Source organism: Apodemus sylvaticus, chromosome 1 (genome assembly GCF_947179515.1).
Source record: "Apodemus sylvaticus chromosome 1, mApoSyl1.1, whole genome shotgun sequence".
In the NCBI taxonomy this organism is placed as follows: domain Eukaryota; kingdom Metazoa; phylum Chordata; class Mammalia; order Rodentia; family Muridae; genus Apodemus; species Apodemus sylvaticus.
The window spans coordinates 5513170-5536144 of record NC_067472.1 but is presented as its reverse complement, the minus strand read 5'-3'; the positions used below and the strand labels follow the sequence as shown (position 1 = coordinate 5536144).

At 48.1% G+C, this 22975-nt stretch overlaps 1 protein-coding gene across 38 annotated transcripts in view; it reads left to right on the top strand.

Moving 5' to 3' along the window:
• The first annotated feature begins 12784 nt into the window (after nucleotides 1–12784).
• Nucleotides 12785–22975, top strand: part of Tcf7l2 (transcription factor 7 like 2) — a 196218-nt gene continuing 186027 nt past the window's right edge. For 9 of the 38 annotated variants that reach the window (XM_052183169.1, XM_052183133.1, XM_052183094.1 and 6 more), the window contains exons 1-3: nucleotides 12787–13513; nucleotides 13755–13821; nucleotides 14053–14177. In XM_052183169.1, coding sequence (XP_052039129.1) covers nucleotides 13325–13513; nucleotides 13755–13821; nucleotides 14053–14177 — 381 coding nt within the window. In that variant the 5' untranslated portion in view covers nucleotides 12787–13324. Of the gene's footprint in view, nucleotides 13514–13754; nucleotides 13822–14052; nucleotides 14178–22975 lie in introns of all 38 variants that reach the window. The other 29 variants (XM_052183219.1, XM_052183185.1, XM_052183142.1 and 26 more) reach the window with 6 other exon arrangements.

Below are 22975 nucleotides of genomic sequence, written 5' to 3'. Positions count from 1 at the left end.
TGTGTGCTTGCCCAGTGCATGGAAGAGACTCTGGAACACCAGAAACAGCAGAAAATAACTACCGAGCAGTGAACTCGCCAAATAAAGATAAATATTGTTTAAAAATAACAGGATAAAAAGATAAGCCACACAATAGGAGAAAATATCATCCAGCCATGTATGTCATCTACCTATCAAGCCATGAGTGTGTGTGTGTGTGTATGTGTGTGTGTATGTGTGTGTGTGTGTGTGTGAGAGAGAGAGAGAGAGAGAGAGAGAGAGAGAGATTCAGGGCTTATACTGGGCTGAATGTACTGCAAGAGTAATTACCTGGCATGCAAAACCCAGGGGTTGATCCCCAGCGATACAAAAAGGCAAGTAAAGGAATTTTGGAAAGCATCTGGGGACAGCCTGGGCTAAATAGCTCCTCAGTTCACCGTGGAAATCTCTATTTTCCAAAGGGAGCACGCTTGCTTTCCCTTCTGTCCTGCAGTGCCATGGACCATTGCAGGGCTTTTAAGCTAAAGCACAAACAGGAGCCCTGGGAGCACTTGGGGTGCTTGGGGGGTGCACTTCATCTGCTCTCCCAGCAGAGCTCAAGGTCCTCTGCTCCTAGCCCCCTGTAGATGTCCGGAGAAGCTTCCAGGGGTCTCTAGGCCAACTGCACAAGTGGGTGCCTCACCCGTGGAATAAATCTGAGCAAAGCGAGGTATGGCTCAACTCCCTGGCCCCGCCCCAAGGTTTCCGGTAGTCTCTGGGATCCTTGTCTTACGGAAGTTGCAGTGGGTCTACCTGGGATGACAGTAGGCTCTCCCTTGTCAAAGCTGTGCAGCTCACAAGGATTCAGATTTCAACCTGCTTCAACTTCCTGTGGGAGGAGCTACCCACAAGGAGTAACGCAGGTGTGGCCAAGCCTGGATGCTGGAGGGCAAGCAGCCATTTCAGTCCTAGAGGCCACTCTGAGGCAGAACTTGCTCTAAAACCAAATAGGTGTGGGTGTCGGTGTGGGCCCTGTGAAGATGTGGGCAGATCTCAGGGGAAAGAGAGACTGCAGTTTTCAACCTCAGTGTGTGTGAATGTGCTTCGGAATTCCTTGGTGGGCTGGCGGGAGCCGGGTGCTCCGAGTCTGTGATGCTAATGGATATGGACATAGGGTCTGTAGACCTGTGGCGAGGGGAACGGATTTTAGAACAGACTCGAAGGTGAGAGCAGAAGCACGCACGACTTTGAACTTGGGTGTGAGATGTACTTGCGTACCCCTTCCATCCCGAGTCTTCTCTGCCCTGCTGTGTTCTCTGTGGCCGCGGTCCTCACACCTGCGCGCATGTGCTGAGAAGTTTGTAACTTCATTCTGCTTCAGGTTTGAGCAAGGTTGCCGTAACAACGGACCTGGCATCTCACTGGGTCCGATTTTAAAAACTAATAAAAAGACAGCATAATTAGTCTATTTAATCTGCATGTGAGGGGAAAAACTGCTTTTCAGATGGTCATGCTGGAAATGTCTTCGCAATCAGGAACAATTTCTTCACACACAACACCGGCCACAAAGGAAGCTAAGATTGGTTTTCTGTCTTATGCACCTTTATGAGCGCAAGGAAGCAACTACACAGAAAATATTTCCCAAACACACAGATCTTCATGTGTAGACCATGAAAAGAATTCTTACCTGCTTCAGTGGTGTTTACCCTTAATCCCAGAACTCAGGAGATAGAGGCAGGTGGGTCTCTGTGAATCCAAGGTCATCTTGGTCTGCATAGCAAGTTCTGGGTTAGCCAGGGCTACATAGAGAGACCTTGTCTCAAAAAAAACAAAGGTTAAGAGATTAAGAGCACTTAGTGGTTTTTGAGGATTGCCTGGGCTTGTTTCCCAGTACCACACCAGCCTGCAACTCCAGGTCAGGAGATTCAATACCTTCTTCTGGCCTCCTTGGAGACCTGCATGTATGTACCATACAGACACATTCAGCTCTGCACACATAAAATAATCTTTTTGCCAAGAAAGGGATTCTTACGACTCAATAGGAAGAGTAACTCATTTTTATTACATTTCATTGTTTGCGCTTGTGTGTGTGTGTGTGGGGGGGGTGTCTGCGTGCACGCACACGTGTGCGCGTGCGCATCGGGCCCAAGTGTGGAGGTCAGAGGCAACATTCACAGTCAGCTCTCTCCTACTATGGATCCGGAGATGAAACTCAAATAGCCAGGCTTTGTTGCGAGCAACTTCACCGGCTAAGTCATTGTCACTGTTGCACGACAACCCATGTTTAAAGTTGAGTAAAGGCTTTGAGCTGACGTCTCACTAGGGGAGCTTTAGGGGCCAGAAGAAGGATGCTCATTGCTCAGGGTTCAGGGAGGACGCCATGAGTCTGCAAATGATCGTGCCAGGTGAAAGGCGCTGACTCAGAGAGACTCGTAACACATTATCTCTCAAGGCAGGGTCTAGACCTAGTTTTTCTAGACAGGTGTAGCTCTGATTGTCCTGGAGCTCATTCCATAGACAGGCCAAACGCTGTGATTAAAGGTGTGCGAAACCATTTTTTCACACCTCCCCCCCCCACACACACACATACACCCTTAAATCAATAGGAGATTATTTAGGGGAAGGAACAGGGCCAGCAAGAGGAGGAATGGGGGAAGTAATAAAGGGTGACTGTGAGCTAAGGACAATGACGTGTGGATGGAAATGTCGTGACACCCATTACTTCACACATTAAAATGTACATAAACTAGAGGTTCACGGGGTAAAGACACTCCTGCAAACCTAAGTTCAATCCCCGGGACCCACATGGAGGAAGAAGAGAACTAACTCTAGTAGGCCACTGCCTGCTCTCTATGTGTGTCCATGGTATGCATGCCTAAATACATACGCTCTTAAAAAATAAGTGTGAGAAAAACATGAACAAATGCTCTCACGTTGAAGCAGTGAAGGACTGAGGGTGTGCCATGCCTGATCGAACGTTTACCTAGTGTTCATAACGCCATGGGTTCATTCTGCAGTATCCCATAAAACTAGGTATGGAGGCCCTATAGGGCACTGGGGAAGTAGAGGCAGGAGAATTAGAATTTTGGTGTTATCCTTGACTACATGAGACCCTGTCTCCAAAAACAAAACAAAACAAAAACCGACACCTTGCCTTAAAGAATCACAAGTCTTATGCATGCTGATCTTGTTTTTTGTTTCTGTTTTATTATTTTAGAGAGATTGTGTCTGGCTATGTAGCTCAGGGCTTTGGATATGGCCTACTCTTGCCTCAACCTTCTGAATGCTGGTTCGTACTGCCCCACCCAACCTAAAACAGGAGATGCAAAATACAAATCTAGAGATTTGATACAGTGTAAACCTTGCTTCATTCTTTTCAAAGGGGTCCTTGTTCTCTCTAAAAGTAGCGATTCCAGAAGAGAAAAGTAGCAATTCCAAAAGAGAAAAGTAGCAATTCCAGAAGAGAAAAGTAGCAATTCCAGAAGAGAAGTGAGGAGTAATCGCCTGCACCGGGCACTAGGACTGGAGCTGCCTTCTTCCTTTGGGACTCAGACTTCCTTGCTTCCCTGGTGGATGGAGGCAAGCTAGTGCTCACAAGAGCTCACCTCCTCTGTGGCCGCCCTTTGAAAGCTGGGGCCAGGGTGGGGGTGTGGCAGCAGTTTCTCAGTGGAACTGTTAGCTTGCTGAAGGCCTGAGCCTTATCCAATGACTATTCAATTGAGGGGGACCCCTGGGGACTCCGGAAAGCAGCACTATGCTCAAACTGAGTGGGAGGGACTTAACTGGAGGGTCAGAGAAGGGAGGTTGCTGGAGCAGCTCTGAGGGGCAGCTCCTCCCCTGAAATTCTGTCATTTAAAGGGATCCTATCAGATCCCCGCAGCAAAAGGCCTGCTTATCTTTAGAGGACCATAGCTAGATTTTCCTTGTAGGAAGCTGCAGCATTTAAACTAAGTTACCCAGAAGAAGGAAGGAGCAGGGTGAGAACACAGGCTCCCAGGTGCCAGGATGGGAAAAGGGAAATCACCCTAGGAAAAGCCACAGCCAGTGGTCAAGGCTACTAATTTTTCGTGCTCATTGCCTGAGTCATAATGACACTGACTCGTAGATACTGCACCTTCCTTCACTTTATAGAAGAGGAAGGAGTCAAATGATTTATGGATGGGCCCAAGGTCACAAAGGGGAAGCCAAGATTTCAACCGTGCTAGTGAGGCCCCCTGTGAAGAGTCTATGGTTCCTCAGCAGGAGTGGTGGGGTCGGGTTGAAAAGTCTTCTCCAGGCCATCCTGCTGTAGCCCTCCGCATCCAGCCAGTGAGGAAGGAGTGTTGGTGAGCTCCTTCCCGATAGAAAGTGAATGTGCTGAGCTGAGTATGCTGGGGTAGGGCTGCTATCCCAGCAGTTGCGGAGCAGAGGGAGGGGAATCAGAAGTTGGGACCATACGGATAGTAACATTGAGGCAGCCAGGGCTACACCAGACCGTCTCAAATGTGAAAGAATTGTCAGCCTCTTCTCTACTAACTGCCTCACTGGTACCACAAAGACCCAGAGAGGGTCTCAAAGGCATGTGATAATCTCTGCCAAGGCTTCCAGCCTCGAGCAGCCCTACTGGAAAGGAAAGGAGGGAGGTGGGGGAGGGGAGGTTAATGAAAGGAAATGGAGGCTAAAGGGATCACATCTCTCCAGGAAGCTTCCAGGGATAGCAGCCCAGAGGGGAATGCCACCCCCAAACTGTGTAGGGGGTTGTTTGTTTGTTTATTTTTTTGAAACAGGTCTCCTGTAGCCTAGGGTAGTCCCAACCTTCCCCTGTAGCTGAGGTAGTCCTTGAACTCTTGGTCTCTTGCTTCTGCTCCTTTGGGACTACCATTGTAGGTGTGTATCACGATGCACACCTTATGTGGTGCTGTGAATTTAACCCAGGGCCTCATGCACGCTGGGTAAGCATTCTGCCCAATGATCAACATACCCAGCTCTGCATGCCTTAGGATCACCAAAGGAGGAGAGCTGCCACTGTCAACTGTGGTAAGATTTCAGATGCTACTCAACATCAGCTACTGCACAAGATGACTGTCAACTCCCCCACCGAGTCCTCCTGTCCCCAAGGCTGACGGTGTAGAGAAACTTCAGTGTGTAGTGCACGGTGATACTTTGGGGTGAAGCAGGGATATGCTGGAGAAAGAACTCTGGGCATGCCAGAAGAGGCATAAGTCAGGGTGAACCGCTCTCAAGACTACTTCAAAACACAGCCCGTCTTGGATTGCTTTAAAATAACTGATTTCTCCTTTTATTGCAATCTTATTTAATTAATTAACTAATTTATTTATGTTTTTAAAGATGTATTTTGTGTGTATCAATGCTTTAAATGCCTTTGTTTGTGTACCACCTGTGTGCCTGGTGCCTGCAGAAGCCAGAAGAGGGCACTGAATCCACGGAGAATGAAGTTACAGATAACTGAGTTCTCGGGTGGATGCCAGACCCTGAACTGGGTCCTCTGCAGGAGCAGCACGTGCTTTAATCCCCGAGCCATCTCTCTACATAAATCAAGAGGGTGATTCTTTTGTTGACTTGACCAGGTTTCAGTAGCAAAGCAGACCTAGTCTAGGGGTTAGGAAACTTGAATTCCACTCTTGGTCTGGCCAAGTAGCAGCTACAGGACACCGAATCTCTTAGAATCTCAATTTCCTCCCCTGTAAAATGGGGTTTTGTGTATTTGTTCTCTGCCTCTGATGGCTTTGTGGGAGGACACGCCCCTTTTAGGACCATCATTCTCGCCTTTGGGCGCAGGTCTCCAGTAACAGGTCTGGGTGGAATTAAATACTTATTTGTTACTTTGTTTCTTTTCTTCTACCTTGTGAGGTTGGGGATAGAACCCTTGTTTCTTCAGCAGGTGCTAGTCTATGTCTGACCCTATCAATGTTTTATGTGTGTATCATCTTTGTTGTTTATTTTTAAATTAAAAGAATGAAACTGAATCAATCTTCTGTCATTTTGTCACATTTGTGTCTCCCGTGCCTGCGCCTTGGTGTGTGTGTGTGTGTGTGTGTGTGTGTGTGTGTGTGTGATTAGAAACACTCAGTTTTGCTCTCTCTCTCTCTGGGAATCTTTAAGGAATAACGATTAATGCCTTTTCGCCAGCTCTGGGTATTTACAGTGTGCCCTCAGGCTATGAAAAAGCCGAGTTTGCTTATGATGACAGTCAACTGGAAGCTTTGTCAGCACTGAACCTTGTGCTGCAGGCTGCTGTCTATAGTGAGATCCAAAGTCACTCACTTGCCTCTTCTCTCCCAGCTAGGAAGAATGCTTCATTAGGAAACATGATCCACACACATCCTGAATGAACAGAAATAACCGGGATTTTACAATAGGGAAGGTTGTTGATTTTGATTCACACTTAGGTGATTAAACCCATACGGTTTCAGCCTTACTCTGAACACATAGGGGGTCAGCGGTGCATGAATTCCTAGGGGTTTGAAGCCTTGGAACTTCACAGTCTGAGTCTGGGAGTCTCTTAGGATGTAGTAGCTCTTTCATCCCATGATGCTCTTGGCTACAGGCAGGTGTGTCAGCCCACACCTAGATAAATTACAAGGGAACAATGGAATGGTCTTCTGAAATTTCACCTTTTGTGTCCCTAGACACACATAAACTACCTTACAAGATTGGCTCAGTTTAAGGGTGCTCCCATTTTTTGTGAAAGTTGCTTTGGTTTGTAAGACACTTTTAAACATGGCACTACTTCTGTAGGTACTGTATGTAGTATTCAAAGCTACTCTGTGGTACAAGATGGGGGTCAGTGAAGCTTTTTTTTTTTAATAGAGGAGAGGAAAAGAAGCCCCATGGGGAGCTGGGAAGATGGTTTTATCTGTTAATTATCTGCTGTGCAAGCATGGGGACCTGAGTTTCAATCCCCAGAACCCACATAAAAATTAGGACGTGTTATCCCAATGCAGAGAATATCGAGAAGGTTCAGGCATCCCTAGGGCTTTCTCAAAAGCCAACCCAGACTGGTTGGCAAGTTATAGACCAATATAGACCTGTCTCAAAAACCAAACCAAACAAACAAAACAAAAAAACAACAAGTCCAACGTGGACGGTGCCTAGGAAAGACACTTGAGGCTGACTTTTGACCTCCCTGTACATACTCCCACACCCACAAGAACGCACACCCAACTTTCACAGAGAAAAGGAAAACAAAGCATTGTTATTTTTATATGTTAAACACTCAAGCAATTATTCTGCAAGATCAACTTCCACAGAACTTTTTTTTCTGACTTTCCTCTTCCTTTCTCTCCCTGCTCAGAAACTCTTAGACCTACCCTATGGCAATGGTTGTGAGGAAGGCTCTGCCCTGCATGTCAAGGAAGCACAAATAACTCTGTACAAAGCAGCCTGGCTCCTGTAGCCTGGCATTAGGGTAAGTATATCTTAAGAAAGTTCTTATGCAGACTTGGCTTCAGGCAATAAAACGTCATGGCCATGTAACTGTAGCAAGCAAGATTTCTAGGGAGCAAATTAGTGCACAGGCGTCTTGTAGCAATGGCAAGAAAGGAATCATACGCCACCCCCAAATAAAGCAAGTTATACAGTAAATGTTTCATTTATTGGTCTTACTCTATTACCATTAGGGCTAACAGACTTCTTGTCGATATAAAAGGCGTCTCTTTCCAGAGCACTGATAGCTTTTGGAAGCTTCTCTCCTCACAGATGCCTATAGCAGTCATGATCTGCTTACAAATGTGGGTAATACAACACCTAACAAATGTACGTGTCCCCACTATCCCCTAGGTCATGGGCACTGTTGCCCCTTTATTACCTTAACCAGTTTTTAGCTGAAGCAAGGTGATCAGGTCAGGTGCTTTGGAGAGGGATAGAACACAAGCCTGCCCTTCAGTTTCAAGGGAAGGGCACGGGCCTTTCCACTGCTCCAAATGCAATCAGGGAGATCTGGAGAAGAGGGCATACCTGTCTGCTGTGTCCTGCCAACAATTCCGCCTGCCAGAGCTGAGAATCCTTGAAAAGTCTTTGAAGATTCTTTAAACTTAAAATAATTCTTAATTATTAAATTAAAACTTAATTCTTTAAAGTTAAAAATATTTATTTGTGTGCGTGTGTGTGTGTGTGTGTGTGTTGGCACTCCTGTGACATGATGCATGTGTGGAAGTCAGAGGCCAACTCATAGGAGTTGGTTTCTTCATCCAGCCTGTAGGTTCTGGAGTTTGAACTCTGAACTCAAGTTGTTGGGCTAATCTATTCTCTCATCAGTTCACCCAACCACCCATCTAACCTCTCTCTCTCTCTCTTATGGGTAAGGTCTCATGTATCTCAAATTCATCTCAAACTCACTATTTAGCACAATATGACTTTGAAACTTTGGGTTTTCACTGCCTCCCATACCCCTAAACATTGGGATTACAGGCATGAATCTCCACTTCTGATTGACACAGTGGCGATGGTTGAACCCAGGTCTCCCTGTGTGCTAGAAAAGCACTATAATAACCAAGCTACACCCAAGCCCAAATGTCTGTTCTTGTGTTGGCTAAGGGAGGAGCTTTCCTTTCCCTGAACATCCAAATGAATGTTCATCATACACAGGACAGAAGGCAAACAGAAAAATCTCTCAGTGGAGGTAGGACTTTGGCTTTTAAACATTCCCCCATTTTATAGCTTCCTTAGGCTGTCAGATGCTTTGTTTTCTTCCCTCTGTCAGTACACTCCCTACTAAGATAAATCCAACTCAGTGGGTGACAGCCCATCTTGGGATGCTTACAGGCTGGATCTGTAAAGGAAGTCCACACAAGAACAGAATCAAAAGCAAACGCATATGTGCACATACAAGTGCACATGCACACACTCACACTCATATGCCTACACACAAGGGTACACACACACATCTCGTGAATGCCTTATGCTGATGTCAAGTAGACTTGAACAGACTCTTGTCTAGGGTTGTAGGTGCTGAGTGCTGCCACCATCATGGAGTCCCTGCTTCTAGAAGAAGTAAGCCTGGAAATATTTTTGTATTTCCAAAGGCACAGCCAGCCTCTTAGCATGGCTTATCTTCTTTGTTGGGGTGCTGTGAAATCTTTGGTAATGACTCCAGTGTTCGAGAAAACTATAGACTCATGGGGCTATTTTGAATATTAAAAAACACACCAGAAAATATCCATACCTCCACCACCCTCCCAGGTGGTGTGGAACAGAGGCCACAGGTTACATGGCTTATGGTCAATCCACTATTACAGTTCCTGTATTTCAGTGACTACACCCCACCACTTACCAGTGCCTAGAGGGTGGGTGATTAACATACCAGCAGCCATCTTTTCACATTCACAGTTAGGAACCACGCCCCTCTCCCAGGCCACCTAGTTACTTACTTATTTATGCAGACACACTTCCTATGTAAACCTGGCTGTGCTATCATTCACTCTGTGTATCAGGCTTCTGCTTCCTGATCACAGACTTGAGTCATGGCTGGCAGGCTTAGCCACCTACATTTTAAGGCAATGTATAGATTTCCAACATTAGCACAATCCCAGTAGGAGAGAGTCAGTGGATGAAAGGTCATGGGCAAGACCAAAAGGCCAGGAGCGAGGGTAAAGAGGAGAGAGTGAGGCTGCCAGACAGGCTGGAAGTTGGGGACCTGGGATGGCCCAGGAAGGGTCTCCCAAAGATGAGAGAACAGCCTTTCCACCCATTTTGCCCATACCCACGTGCAAAGACAAGGCTATCCAAATGCTTCCCAAGGCTCAAGCCAACATCAGGACCACCCCAGTCTCTCTCTTGCATCTTTGGCATCTTTTCCATTTGGTCAGAATTCAGTCATTTAAATTAAGAGTCATCAGGGCATAAAGAGAAGGTATCTCAACACTTGGGCGTGAGCCAACTCATGTTTAAAGAGTTCTTGCCAAATCTATAAACTGTAGGTCCACATGGTGGGCCAACCTGGCTTTTTGTTGTACATATATTTTGTATATACACATATATGTGCATATACATATATATATGCATATATATCTTGCATATATACACACATAAACACACACATATCTCTATCTATCTATCTATCTATCTATCTATCTATCTATCTATCCATCTATCTATCTATCTATCTATCTATCTATTACTTCCTGCAGTAGCATTCCCTGTCCTGTCCTCTTCCCCTACCCATCTGGGTACCACCATAGGCTACAAAAGGGTCTAGAAGTCAGTGAGAACTTGCTGTTTTCTCTCCCCAGGCCTTTTTATAGCACCGAGTAGTGAGATTAAATGTGGCATATGGACTGTCAAGGAATAGCTTTTAATTGCTTAATTAAGTTGGAGATTTAAGGTAAGATTCAAAGGTTCCCTCTGAATGAGAAAATAAGGCCATGTCAAACCAGATGATGGTATTGGTCACTAAGGAAAGCCCTTGGCATCCTATTTACATATGATAAAATGCAGTATGTTAAAAACAACGATGCTTTAATAATTTTGATTCAGTATATTCATGAGCTTTTGCCATACGACCAGACCTGTAAGGAACACAGAAGACCCTATTATTTAACTTGATTAAGATCAGGGTTAGAGCCGGGCAGTGGTGGCACACACCTGTAATCCCAGCACTCTGGGAGGCAGAGGCAGGCAGATTTCTGAGTTCGAGGCCAGCCTGGTCTACAGAGTGAGTTCCAGGACAGCCAGCGCTACACAGAGAAACCCTGTCTCGAAAAAAACCAAAAAAAAAAAAAAAAAAAAGATCAGGGTTAGAGTAAAATACAGAATCCAAACTCATCCTGTAGGACGAAGAATTGGTTATAAAAGTTACTACTATAAAAGTGTTCTCATTTATGTCAACAATCCCTGAAACAGGCCTTGGCATAGTCTATACTGTACAGAGACCAACTTGGGTACAAGATGTATTCAGGTGGCAATTAGCAAGTGTGTGAAGCTTCCAGCTCCATTACACACCTAGCCAAACAGCCAGGTGTTGGGTTAGATGTGCGCTCTAAAGGCGCCCAGTGCAAAGACCCAGGAAGGGGACTGCTCAGTCGTCTGGGAACGCACTCAAGACTGGGCTGCCGGTCGGGCTTCTTGTTTTCACTTGGTGTCTGAAATATTCCCGTTCTGTCTCTGCTCTCCCTCTTAGACACTGCGCTGTCTTATTTATTTATGAAGTCTGAAGGTTAGTCCTACCTGCTGAGACTAATTAGCCCTCCGCTTTGTGTCCCACGCAATCCGTCCGATGAAATGTACACATTGGTTTTGCTTTTCTTTTTTTCCAGGCTCTTTCTCTCTCCCTTCACTGGTTTTCTGATGAATATGAAAGTTGGGAGGTGGGATGGTGTTTTCACTCACCTCCCCCACCCCATCCTTATTTTGTCTGCATCTTCTGCTTTAGTGTGCAAATGTGCTTGGTATATATATATTTTTTCCAGTGCAGGGGAATTCTTTGGCCTTGTGAATCACAGGATCGTTGTTTTCCGCTTTCTTCTTTCTGAGCCCTTATCCTGTAGAACAGTTTCGTTGAAACCCCAAATTCTCTAAATATTGGAAGCCTACAACAGGTGAGCTTATTAAACGAGAGGGCGGGTTACTTTAATAATCTGTGGACCCCAGAATAACATCGCACCTAATGGTAGTTGCCAGTTCCTATTTATTCATTATTTTCTTTCCGATTTTTTCTTCCTTTTCCCCCATTGGACGTCCCAGTCCACTTTGGATATTTGTAAGGAAAAGGCTTTTCTGAGTCCACCATGCTGTAACACGGTTTGGGGATCCCGACTTTCTTCTTTAACATAATTTTCTTCACCATTTCATAGCAAATCAGTTTGCCCTCACTGGAGCCTAACAAGCAACAAACACCTAGGCTGTCTCAACCCCTAGGCTGCCCACCTCTTCCCCAAGGGCTTCCAGGTCAGCTTTGGTGACTGTCTCCTGTCAGGTCCCTCAACATCTAGAGCCTCAGGGCATTTCATCTCAGACCCTCTTGGAGACAAACTCCAGCCCTACTCATCCCCAGGGCTTGGCGAACTTTCACTTTTATTTTCCCTGGAGCTGTTAACGCCCAAACATTTCACCTCCAAAGTCGGAAAGGACTTGGATCCAACATCACTTCCTACTTACAAAGTCAGTTTAAAACAAACAAACAAACAAACAAACAAACAGAACTTTATATTTTCTTTAAGAATATTTTTAATACTCCAGACAAAGCTATAGTATTTTTCTTGGGTAAAACGCCTCCTTGGCATGTTTAACTTGGTGGGACTTTACATTCAATGACGTGATTCACTGTCATTAAACAAAAAAGGGAGGGGAGCCGTTGTGGCTTATCCTCGCTGTGGATGGCCAAGCCTCTCTGCTTCCCCTGGTCTCTCAAGAGTAAAAGTGAGCCTTCTTTTGGACCAGTCGTGTCTTTTCCCGCCCCAGTGCGGCTGATCTCATCGGGGTCTTAACCACTGAGCGCCCCGTCCCTATGTCCCATAGTCCTCCCCTCCAGGACCTCATCTTCAGGACTTCTGGCTAACACTTTTTCTGGGCCTCTCCCCATCCCCGCCCCCAAAGTGGGCTTTCCTTCCGCCTTCTCCGGCTCAGATTCCGGACTGGGTTGCCACCCCTTTCCCCTCCTCTCTGGGTCCGCATTGTCTTTCGGAACCCGCCCCCTCCAGGAGCGAGGCCCGCACCGTCCGGGCGCTGGGCTCGCACGCTGCGCACAGGCCGCACCCCGCGCGCCTCCCGCGGCCCCGGCCCGCCCCGCTCCCTCTCCCGGCGCCCAAAGGATCATTGTTGGCCACCCCCGCCCCGCCCACCCCGGCTGTTTATTTATGCACACGTCACCGGGGAGGCCCCGCCCCCTGGCATCTCATTAAGGCGAGTGTGTTCCTCTCGCCCTGTCAATAATCTCCGCTCCCAGACTACTCCGTTCCTCCGGATTTCGATCCCCCTTTTTCTATCTGTCAATCAGCGCCGCCTTTGAACTGAAAAGCTCAGTCTAACTTCAACTCACTCAAATCCGAGCGGCACGAGCTCCTTCGGTGTCTTCGGCTTCCCCCCCCCTTTGCTCTTATATCTGACTTCTTGTTGTTGTTGTTTTTTTTTTTTACCCCCCTTTTTTATTTATTATTATTTTTTTTTTTGCACATTGATCGGATCCTTGGGAACGAGAGAAAAAAAGAAACTCAAACTCACGCGTGCAGAAGATCTCCCCCCTTCCCCTCCCCTCCTCCCTCTTTTCCCCTCCCCAGGAGAGAAAGACCCCAAAGCAGGAAAAAAAGTTAACCTTGGACTCGTCTTTTTCTTGCAGTATTTTTGGGGGGGACTTGCAAAACTTTTTTTTTTTTTTTTTGCTTTTCTTCCTTCTTCATTTTTCTTCCAAAATTGCTGCTGGTGGGTGAAAAAAATGCCGCAGCTGAACGGCGGTGGAGGAGATGACCTAGGCGCTAACGACGAACTGATCTCCTTCAAAGACGAAGGCGAGCAGGAGGAGAAGAACTCGGAGAACTCCTCGGCGGAGAGGGATTTAGCCGATGTCAAGTCCTCGCTGGTCAATGAATCAGAGACGAATCAAAACAGCTCCTCCGATTCCGAGGTAGGAAGAGCCCCTCGGGCTGGCGGGTGGCTCCAGCCGGTTCCCGGGCCAGGAGAGCGGGGCTGGAGGGCGAGGCGAGGCGGGTCGGGCTTGCGGGCGGCGCAGACTGTGGCCCGGGCTGCTGGCTGCGAAAACTTGTAACCGTGTTTTTCTGCACCCCTTTCTCCGCCGACCCTCCCTCCCCGCACCCCCTGGGCTTGGCTATCGCCCCTCGCTCTCCCCACCTCGCCCCTCCGGGAAGGCGGAAAGACGGCCTCCGCCTCGCTCCGAAAGTTTCCGAGATAAATCCCGGGAAAGTTTGGAAGAAGGTGAGTGCGCCCCGCGCGCCCCCAAAACCGCGCGATCGCGTTCCCCCCTCCCCGGGGTCGGCCTGGCGGGTGCCCTCGCCCCACTCCTTACCCACCCTACCCGAGTTCCCGCGCCGGCCGGGCCCCGGGGACGCGCGCGGGCCCTCCGGGGGACACTTGCTAAAAAGTTTCTCCCGCTCTCTCCCGCGCCGCGCGGCCGCCGCCGTCCCCTCCGCCGCCCCGCCATGTTAGCGGCCAAGAGGCAAGATGGAGGGCTCTTTAAGGGGCCACCGTATCCCGGCTACCCCTTCATCATGATCCCAGACCTGACGAGCCCCTACCTCCCCAACGGATCGCTCTCGCCCACCGCCCGAACCGTAAGTGCCACCGCGCTCCCCGCCCTGCCCGCCTGCCGGCCCCGCATGCCCTGCCCCTCCCCCGCCCCGCCCCTCCCCCCCTCCCCTCCCCCCCTCGCGGCCCGAACTCTCCAAACTTTTTCTCTGCCTTTTGTGGACTGGGTTTGTTTGCGCTTCGCCATGTTCTGGCTTTTCTTGTGCTTGCCTCGCGATTCGGGGAGCCTTTTTTTTTTTCCTCAGGCAGGGTTCTGTTGGGGTGCCAATCTGAACTTTTAATTTTTCTTTCTCTTTTCTTTTTCTTTCTTTCTTTTTTTTTAAGCTCTGATTTCCCCCTCCCCCTTGCTGGTGGTGTTTGTTTCTTGTCCCTGGGAAGAGGGCTCTGTGGCTCTTTCTTCTCCCTCTCTTCCTTCCCTCTTCCTTGCGTCTTGGGCTTTCCCCAGGTTAACCCCTTGGCTGCTGGCTGGGAGGCCCGGCAGGGCCGCGCGGGTTCCCGGTGCCTTTAGCTCCAGGAGCCGCCGTGCTGAGCGCGCAGCCTCGGCCCTGCGGAAGCGCCCGGCTCTGGCCCCAGCCAGTCATTTTAGCTTTCTAGTGGCGATCGCAGGCTCGAGGGCCTCTTGGCCCCTTCTTCCAGGGGAAGGTCACACTTGCCAGGCTTGGTCCCCTCGCAGGCCCGGGGGCCCTGGGCGTGCTTTTTCTCTGCATACCCGGCAGGGCTTAGCTGCCCCACGCTGCTAGCTAAGAGCCGCGCGTGGTGGGGAGGCCCGTGTGGCCGGGCTTCTGGATTTGTGTGTAGTCAGGATGGCCTGTTGAGTGGACTTTTGTGTCAAAGGAAATTTGGTGTCTTTGGATGGGGTGTGGAGGCCTTCTTTTCCCTGTGGGCCCCTGGGGCGGAGGCAGAGGCTAGAGCGAACACTTTCAAGGAGCTGTGGGAGTTTGGGTATGCCTCCCTTTCTGGGGATCGGCCACTCAACTTTGTGGGGCCCAGGGCAGAGCGGGGTGCCAGGCTCCCCGGGCGCTCCCTGCGGCGCACCTCTGGCACTCACCGCAGACATTTGTTCTGCTCGTCCCCTCCCCCGGGGCCTCTGCCCTCTTCCCTCACACTGTCCCCTGCCTCCCCCCTTTCCCCCCTAAAAAGCCTGGATTGCGAAGCTCTCGACACACAAGGCGCGTTAGTGCCCAGCTTCCCGGGGTTGTCACTTTGCACCTCTGGCCGCGGTCCCTACCTCGTGTTTACACTCACTAGTTTTGCTTTTCTTTTTTCGTTTATTCAAGGTGGCAATGTGAAATAATATGGCCACTATTGAGCAGTGCTGGGCTTGGATCAGTCAGATCTACAAGTGTTTTTAAGCATTAAAATATTAACTATCAGGTTTGACTTGTTTCCCCCCGCCCCCGCCCCCCGGGCTCTGGTAGAAAGGCAAAAGCACGCTAGACCGGTAATTGTTTTTTAAAATGCCTCGGAAAGAAAGAATCACGCCCCCTCCCCAGCGCCCGTGGCTTCCTCGGAAGCCGGGACGGAGGTACAGTCCGACTCGTCCAGTAGGGCCGCGCTTTCCGGAGGCTGTTGAGCCGCCTCTGAAGCAGCGCCTGGTATTTTTCTTGGTAACTGATGGGATCTTAAAGAACCGGCGTGTTAGCAAACTGGACCCAGCAACATTCCGGAGTAATCCTGGGAGTTTCCTCCTCCCTTCCTCCACTTCTTTGTAGAACGCAGACCTCCTTCGCATTATTTAAAAATCCACTTAGCCACGCGAAAGGCCATCTGAATATTGAGCTCTGATGGCACGCTTGTTGGCTTTCTTGGCCCTTTTCAAACTGCATGTCCGTGACCGCTGGCGATCTTGCCACACCACCGCTCCAAACTCACACCGTTGTGTTGTGCTGTAATTAGGAAACAGGGAAATTGTTAAAGGCAAATAAATGATTTCCCGGGGAGACGAGGACGGTTCCCAACCTGAAGCTCCCTTTGTGGCCTTTGTAGGAAGAGACAGCGTCTAGTTATTTAATTGTGGACCTAGCGGGTGGCCCTGTGCGGTGACATCAGATTGAGTCTGAGAAAGCGTTTCTGAAACCGGGAGGCTGTTATGTTAGCGTTTGCGTGTGGAACATTAGCAGACATCCCTGGGCCCACTGCCTCCTCTTACTCGTTACCGGGGTTAAGCTGTGTGCTCCAAAATTGAGGTTATTTATTTAGGCTGCTGAGTGAAGACGTCTTGGCAAGGAGCTGCGAGGCGGGCATGTGTGTCCCTCTAGACGCCTTTGGTCGCTAGGGCTAGCTTGCAATTCCAGATTCCATACAGCCCCGGGTGGACCCTACATGCAAGCCAGCGGCCCGGGTCTGACGTTTTCAGGGCTCCATAGGTCTGGTTTTGAGTGTAAGTTGTAAAGACAAATTAGGGGTAAGCTCTTTCATTGTCTTCATTCCCCCTGGCTGGGGTGCTTTTTGCCCTGTTTCCTGTTACTTATGAACAGGACCGGCTAAGACTCTCCGCATCCCTGGTTTCTGCTTTTCTGCTTAAGAATGTAAAGAATTAAGAAGTGTCATGAAATCGGCTTTTGACGAGTAACACATCATCTCTGGAACAATCTTTTAATTGCTGGAGAAGCCATAAAGGCCTGATAGTAATGATTTTTACTTTAGAAGGACAAAGATTTCCTCAGAACATGAATTTATAATCTTTGATACATTAATAGAAAATGGCTCGTTGGAAAGGATACATTCAGATAGAAAAATAACATGAAGGAGAAGAAGTCTAACCGAGCAGATGGGAAAGGGCTGGAGGTGCCAGTGTTAGGGCTTTGGTCATGCTTGGGCTCCAGAGACTACGCTAACAGTATTGAAGTTGACAGGAGGGGCACTTTTACTTTTCTTTTTTCCGCTTCTAGCATGCAAGAAGCCGCGGAGGCAGGCGCTGCGGTGCGCTGCCTGTGAGGTGAGGGAGTTGGGTTTAGGGTGCTCTCCTCAGCTTCCTCCACCGCGGTTGTTTGCTTTTTGGTGGGGCTGCTGGCTACCTGGGTTGGGCAGACAAGTGAGCAGCATCTTGAGTTCATGTTTGAACTTGGAATGGAGCAGGAAACCAAGAGGGAGCCTAGTCATGGAGGAGGCGGCTTTCTATAGCCCGGCAACTTTTTTTTTCTGGCTTGCCTGGAAATGTTTTCACCTCACTCAAACAACATAATCCTTCCTGACACAAAAGATTGAGACCCTGGTGTGTGAAGGGTTAATGTTGGACCTTCCCTGTTGTCTTCCCACCCCCTACCTTCAGCCCTGATTGTTTTGACAACACTTCAAAGTGTGACATTCCAAGCCCCTCCATAACAATGTAATATTACAGTAATTACACAGGTCATTACATTTTAAATAGAGAACAATAAAATGCTTATCGCCTTGAAGAAGAACAGGTGCTCCCAGCCTTCGTTAGTATTTATGCTAATTGTTTTCCTCTCCTTCAGAAATATTTGTGGCAGACATGCTTAGATTTTAATCTCCGCAGCAAGTCTTCTGTGCTAATCTTCATAAGTTAGGGTTTAATGTCTGGGCTCAGCCTTCAGCCAGTAAGTCATATTTTAATGATTATAAATTTAACATACTAGTGCTTTACAGTGTGTGGATGCTATGGTTTCCTGAAGCCCCAGAAACACGTGTAGCCGTTGGGAGTCTAAAAGGCTCATCTAGGAGAATTGGTTTGGGGGACTTTGCTCCTGCTTTGACAGCAGTGCTCTACCTTAGATGTCTAAAAGATTTTGAGAACAACCACGTTGGTTCTTGTCTGGGGTTGTGCACCCCAGTTTTTCTCTCTCTCAGAGGAGTTGCCACTGGCTGTTGGCTACCTTTCTGTTTCTTAGCAAGCTGTGGAAAAGTTACAGGAAGGTTTCCCAGAGTAACACCAAGAATGCTGTGCTCTGTTAGAGGCCAAGGAAGGCTGTGATTCTGTGTGACATTAAAAGGGGGAGGGGTACGTTAGAGAAAGTGCTAGAGGACTGACATCTAATTCTTATACCAGAGGCTGTGCTTTTCAAGATTAGGGTAGAAGTTTTTTTTTTTTTTTCAAGATCTGAGCATGTCCTCACATCCCACAATGCTCAGGTAGGTGCACAGAAACTGGAGCCAGACCCTGTCTGGGAAGTGCGCAGACCTTCCTGGCACAGCACAGGCACGGTGGGCAGAGGAGAAGGTTTCTGAGAGGATCTTGTCAGATGTTGCTTACTCAACAGGCCTCCTGAATCCCACTGAAATGCACTGCCGAGAAAGGACAGCTGCAAATTTTTGTGTGGATGTGTGTTTAGGACCGTGACTAAAAACTCCCGAGGACCTTTTCCCCCAGCTGTCTGGAAGTTATGTGGAAGTTGGTTTATTGGCAGTTAAGCATGGGACAACCTGAATTTAGCAGATGCTTTCTCCTGCACAGGAAGTAGATGACATTGTATTGGGGGCAGGGAGGAGGTTAGACAGGGAATGATTTACTCCCTTAAAAAAATAATCTCAGACTTGCCAAATAAGTAAGCTTCCGAGGAGGTGGGTGTTAGCCTCTTAGTCTTGGTAGGAGGAATTTGGTGATATTTTTGACTACATTTATAATGTTGCCGACACATTTCAACATTTTGCAACAAGATTCTCCATTGTTTTGTTTTGGAGTGTGTGTGTGTGTGTGTGTGTGTGTGTGTAAGCTTATTGAGGAAGTAGATATTGGCATCCATGTAAGTAAATCTTCAACTCAGATTTATAATGGAGCATGTCTGTGAAGGAAATGGTTAATTTTACAACCAAAGACAAACTTGCACCTCAATAGCCCTCTGAAAGAAACGTGCTCCAGTCCTTTGCTGGCAAGTCCCTCCGAGTCATAAATCCACAGGCTTTATTTGCAGCCCATAACACTTATGAATGTTAAGATATTTGACGCCACGTTACCCTTATGATATTCAAGGTTCGCAGACATTGGCAGTGGCTCAGATTTCTCTCACTAATTATAAACAATGAGATGGGGGTGTGCATCGCAAAAGCTGCCCCCCCCCGCACTCCTCTACCTTACATCTCTGCAGTCCCAGTTGACTGAGAAAGGCATCTCCTTCTCTTGGCAGTGGACCTGTTCACTCCTCTAGGCTGTTGTTACACATTTATAAAGAGAACTCTGAGGGATGGGGATTCAGGGGCCTCCACTCTAATGCCCTTTCAAAAGCAAAATTGCTTGGGGTGTTTGCATCTTTCTCCTTTTCTTCTGGCTCCCCCCACCAACCCCCCTTCCTTTCCTAATCCCCCCTCTCTTTTTGCCTATATTGTGCATATTTCCCACAATACTTAAAGAAACCCGATATGGGAAAATGTACTTTAATTTAAAAGATGTTCCACTGAGCTAGAGGAAGAACTGTACGCATTGCACAGTGCTGTAGATGACACGAAGGCTTAAGGGGAGGGGAGGTACAGAGAAGGAAGACAATGTAATGGGCTGGCAGCAAAGCAAAACAAAAACCAGGCTCCCCGTGAGGTAGCAGCATGGCGGGGGGGGGGGGGGGGTGCACACTGACCTGTGGCAGTTGTATCCAGCCAGAGGTGCGGAAGAAAGGTCTCAAAGTATTAGAGGAGGTGCAGGAGAGGAGAAGGCGGGCCTCCACCAGGAATGACTTCTGGAGGGTCAGGAGGACAGTGAGAGGGACCCTTAAACCTGTATGCTGTGTGGCTTTGCTTTGGGGCTAGAGACTGCTGCAGTCCTGACTTAACACAGTGCTCTATCTGGCGGCCAATATGTTTCCTATCAGTTCCTCACCAAGCATCTGGAGATTTTGAGTCTGGCTGGGGCGTTATCTGAGGTCCAGACCCAGCTGTGAGAGAGGTTTCTAACTTAGTTTTAAAGAGTGGTTTGTTTTGGTGGACGTTTGGCAAAGTAGGCCACATTGGGCTGTTGGTGCTGCTTCTCTCTCTCTCTCTCTCTCTCTCTCTCTCTCTCTCTCTCTCTCTCTCTGTGTGTGTGTGTGTGTGTGTGTGTGTGTGTGTGTTTGTGTGTGTGTTTGTGTGTATTGGGTTAGAAGTGAGAGGACTGTTGAGCAGCACAAGGCAAGCCGTGGCTCTACCATTTCTAGGCAAACACTTTTCCTCCAATCCAACCCAAACTTAAAGACTCTGGCTGATAGGTTTTATTTTCTAATCAATGGAATGCAGAAACTTACTAGCCCTTAGGGATATGTGAATCCCTTAACAGCTCATTACAAAGACTGGGCTGTGGGATCTTTGAAGGGGTTATCAGGCACGGTGTTCTTCACTTTTCCCAGGATAGGGTTTTCTTCCTTAGGCACATCTGATTTTGTGTGGGTAATTCAGCCCTTTAGGTGAAGTGGCCCCAGACAGTTCAGGCTGCAGTGGGGGAATGGGGTGGGGGGTGGGGGTGGGGTGGAGAGAGACATGGCTATTAGTAATAAATATCAGCTCTGAAGGGGTTAACAGTGGCCTGCCAAAGTTTGGCATCATGAAAATAAATGTGAAGCCTGCTAGGCATTAGCAGGGCCCGGCACATTTACAGAGCTTAATTAGTACGAACTGTAATTGTTCATGGTCTGCCAGAAGAAGTAATAGTCAGGAAAGCGGAGTCCCTCTCTTGCAGTCTCCAGTTTAAAACCGATAAATCACTTGCATATTTGCGTAGTGATTCAAATGGAGCTCAGACCTCTCCCATCCCAACATGTGGTAAATTGTAAAGTCGATGAATTGCAGATGTAGGCTACGGTGAGATCCTCTAAGAAAATGCACAATGAATGGGAAAGAGTGATGCTATAAATATTTACTGAGAAGATAACTAGGTTCACCCCCACCCCCGTGCTGGGCCAATTATGATGCACTAAATATATTAGTAAAAAAATGTTGAAAAAAATTGTGGGGAGGATCCGTGCGGGTCTTGGGGGTGGGTTTGTTTGTTTTAGAAAGTGAGATAAGAGGCGCTGTGTTACTGTCACGTCAGTCGTATGGAGCCGGAGGAATCAGCAATGGCGTACCCAGGGAAGGACACGTGAAGTCCACATTAATGCAAATTAATTCGTTATGAGTTGTAACTCTGGGACTGCTAAGTGGAGTAATGACTCCACATCCTTCTGAGGGTGTTCTGTAGCAAGCGTTAATGAAAACTGCTGCGTTAAGAGCATGCCTCAGCACTTCAGCCCACGTGCCCCCGTGTGCTAGAAATGTGCTTTAGCCTCCCTCCCAGACGAAGAACTTTAATTATGTTTTGATGTTTAAAGAACACGAGCTCGTCTCCTTCTCAAAAGCCAACTCAGAGAAGCCTACAGCCATCGGCGCCAAGCTCAGCCTGGCTTCTCTGCCAGGGATTGTAGCTCAGGCAGGAGAGAAAAAAATGAAGGGGGCATCCCCCAGTAGAGATGCAGAGAAAACTTTCTTGAAGCAATTCTCCCGACCCCTCCCCTTTTTTCTTTTTAGAGGATTCTGGTCTCAGGCAAAGTTGCAAGTCAATACTTCTTTCCCCCTATGCGAGTAGGTGGATGTGTGTGGAAGCTGTAAAATCTAACGATCCAGCTCTGACTCATAGCTCATGGTTTCAGGTTGAGGAAAAGATAAAGAAAAAGAGAAAGAAATTAACAAGGGCGAATAGACATTGGATGGAATGGTGAGACGCTGAGTGGGGCTGCTCTTGGGTCTGGGGGCCATCCCTTCTGTGGTGTGTTTTTCTGGTGGACTATGAGGAAGCCAAGAGGCCATGGCTTTGTTAGACAGTGGTTTTAGGCATGCTGCAAAGATTCTCAGCCTGCATCTCCGCAGGGATTGTAAACGCAGGGATCTACTAGGTTCCTAGGAGGTTTGGAACTCCTCCTGAAGTTGGAAGTGTGTCTGGCACTTCTTCAGCAGGCAGTGTCAGTATGGGTGGAAGGAACCCCAAGTCCAGAATTTCCCACTGAATGAAAAAGGCTGTCTATATGGAACTGGGGCTGTGATAGGGTGGGGTGCATTTGTGTGGCATGGAAATGATCTGTTTTTGCAGCCTCAGTTTCCCTAAAGAAACGAGGACCTAAGACAGTGTCTCAGATATACTTGGAGGCAAAAAAACAAATTGTAGTGATGTGGAAATTAGATTTCAAATAAGAGGACAGAAGGAAATCAGACCCAAGACCCAAGAAAATCCCAGCCACTTAGGAAATGGATCTGATGTGTGTATGTATGTGTGTGTGTGTGTGTGTGTGTGTGTGTGCATGTATATGTGTGTGGGGTGTGTGGGTGTGGGTGGGTGTGCACATGTGTGCAATCAGATAGATATGAGAAAGCCAGGTGATTCATAAGTCTGAAAAATAAGTACATGCTCTACCTCATCCCTTTAGTGAAGTGAGCTGGCATAGGGGCTTCTTCGCATGTGGGGCTCTGCTGTCTTGTTTGTGGTTTGGAGCATGAGAGTCCTGTGGTCGGCTCAGGCTGTCTCCCCTGCTGCTGTCTGTTGGTATCTCTGATTTTCAGTATCTACAGCATCAAACTTAGAGTCAGTGGTCATGATTAGATACAAAGGCAGAGGAGAGGAGATAGGGTAATAAGGGAAGCAGTTAGTCGAGTGTTGCAAGATATGCCTGAGACTGCCAAGTCTTCCTGACTCTTCTGGACAAGTGGGGACCTGGTTGTTTGGATGCACTCACTAATAAAGAGGGGTGCTGGACTGCTTCCCTAGCAAGGGAAGGGGTCATTTTGTGGGGCTCTCTTGGAGGAAAGAAATGAACAGAGGACCCTAGAATCTGTTGGCTCCCTGGACTCCCTGGAAGGGGAGAGACAATTGTCCTAGGCATCAGCTCCACCCGCCTAGAAAAGCCACAGTGATGTGTCGAGGAGGTGACTGGGA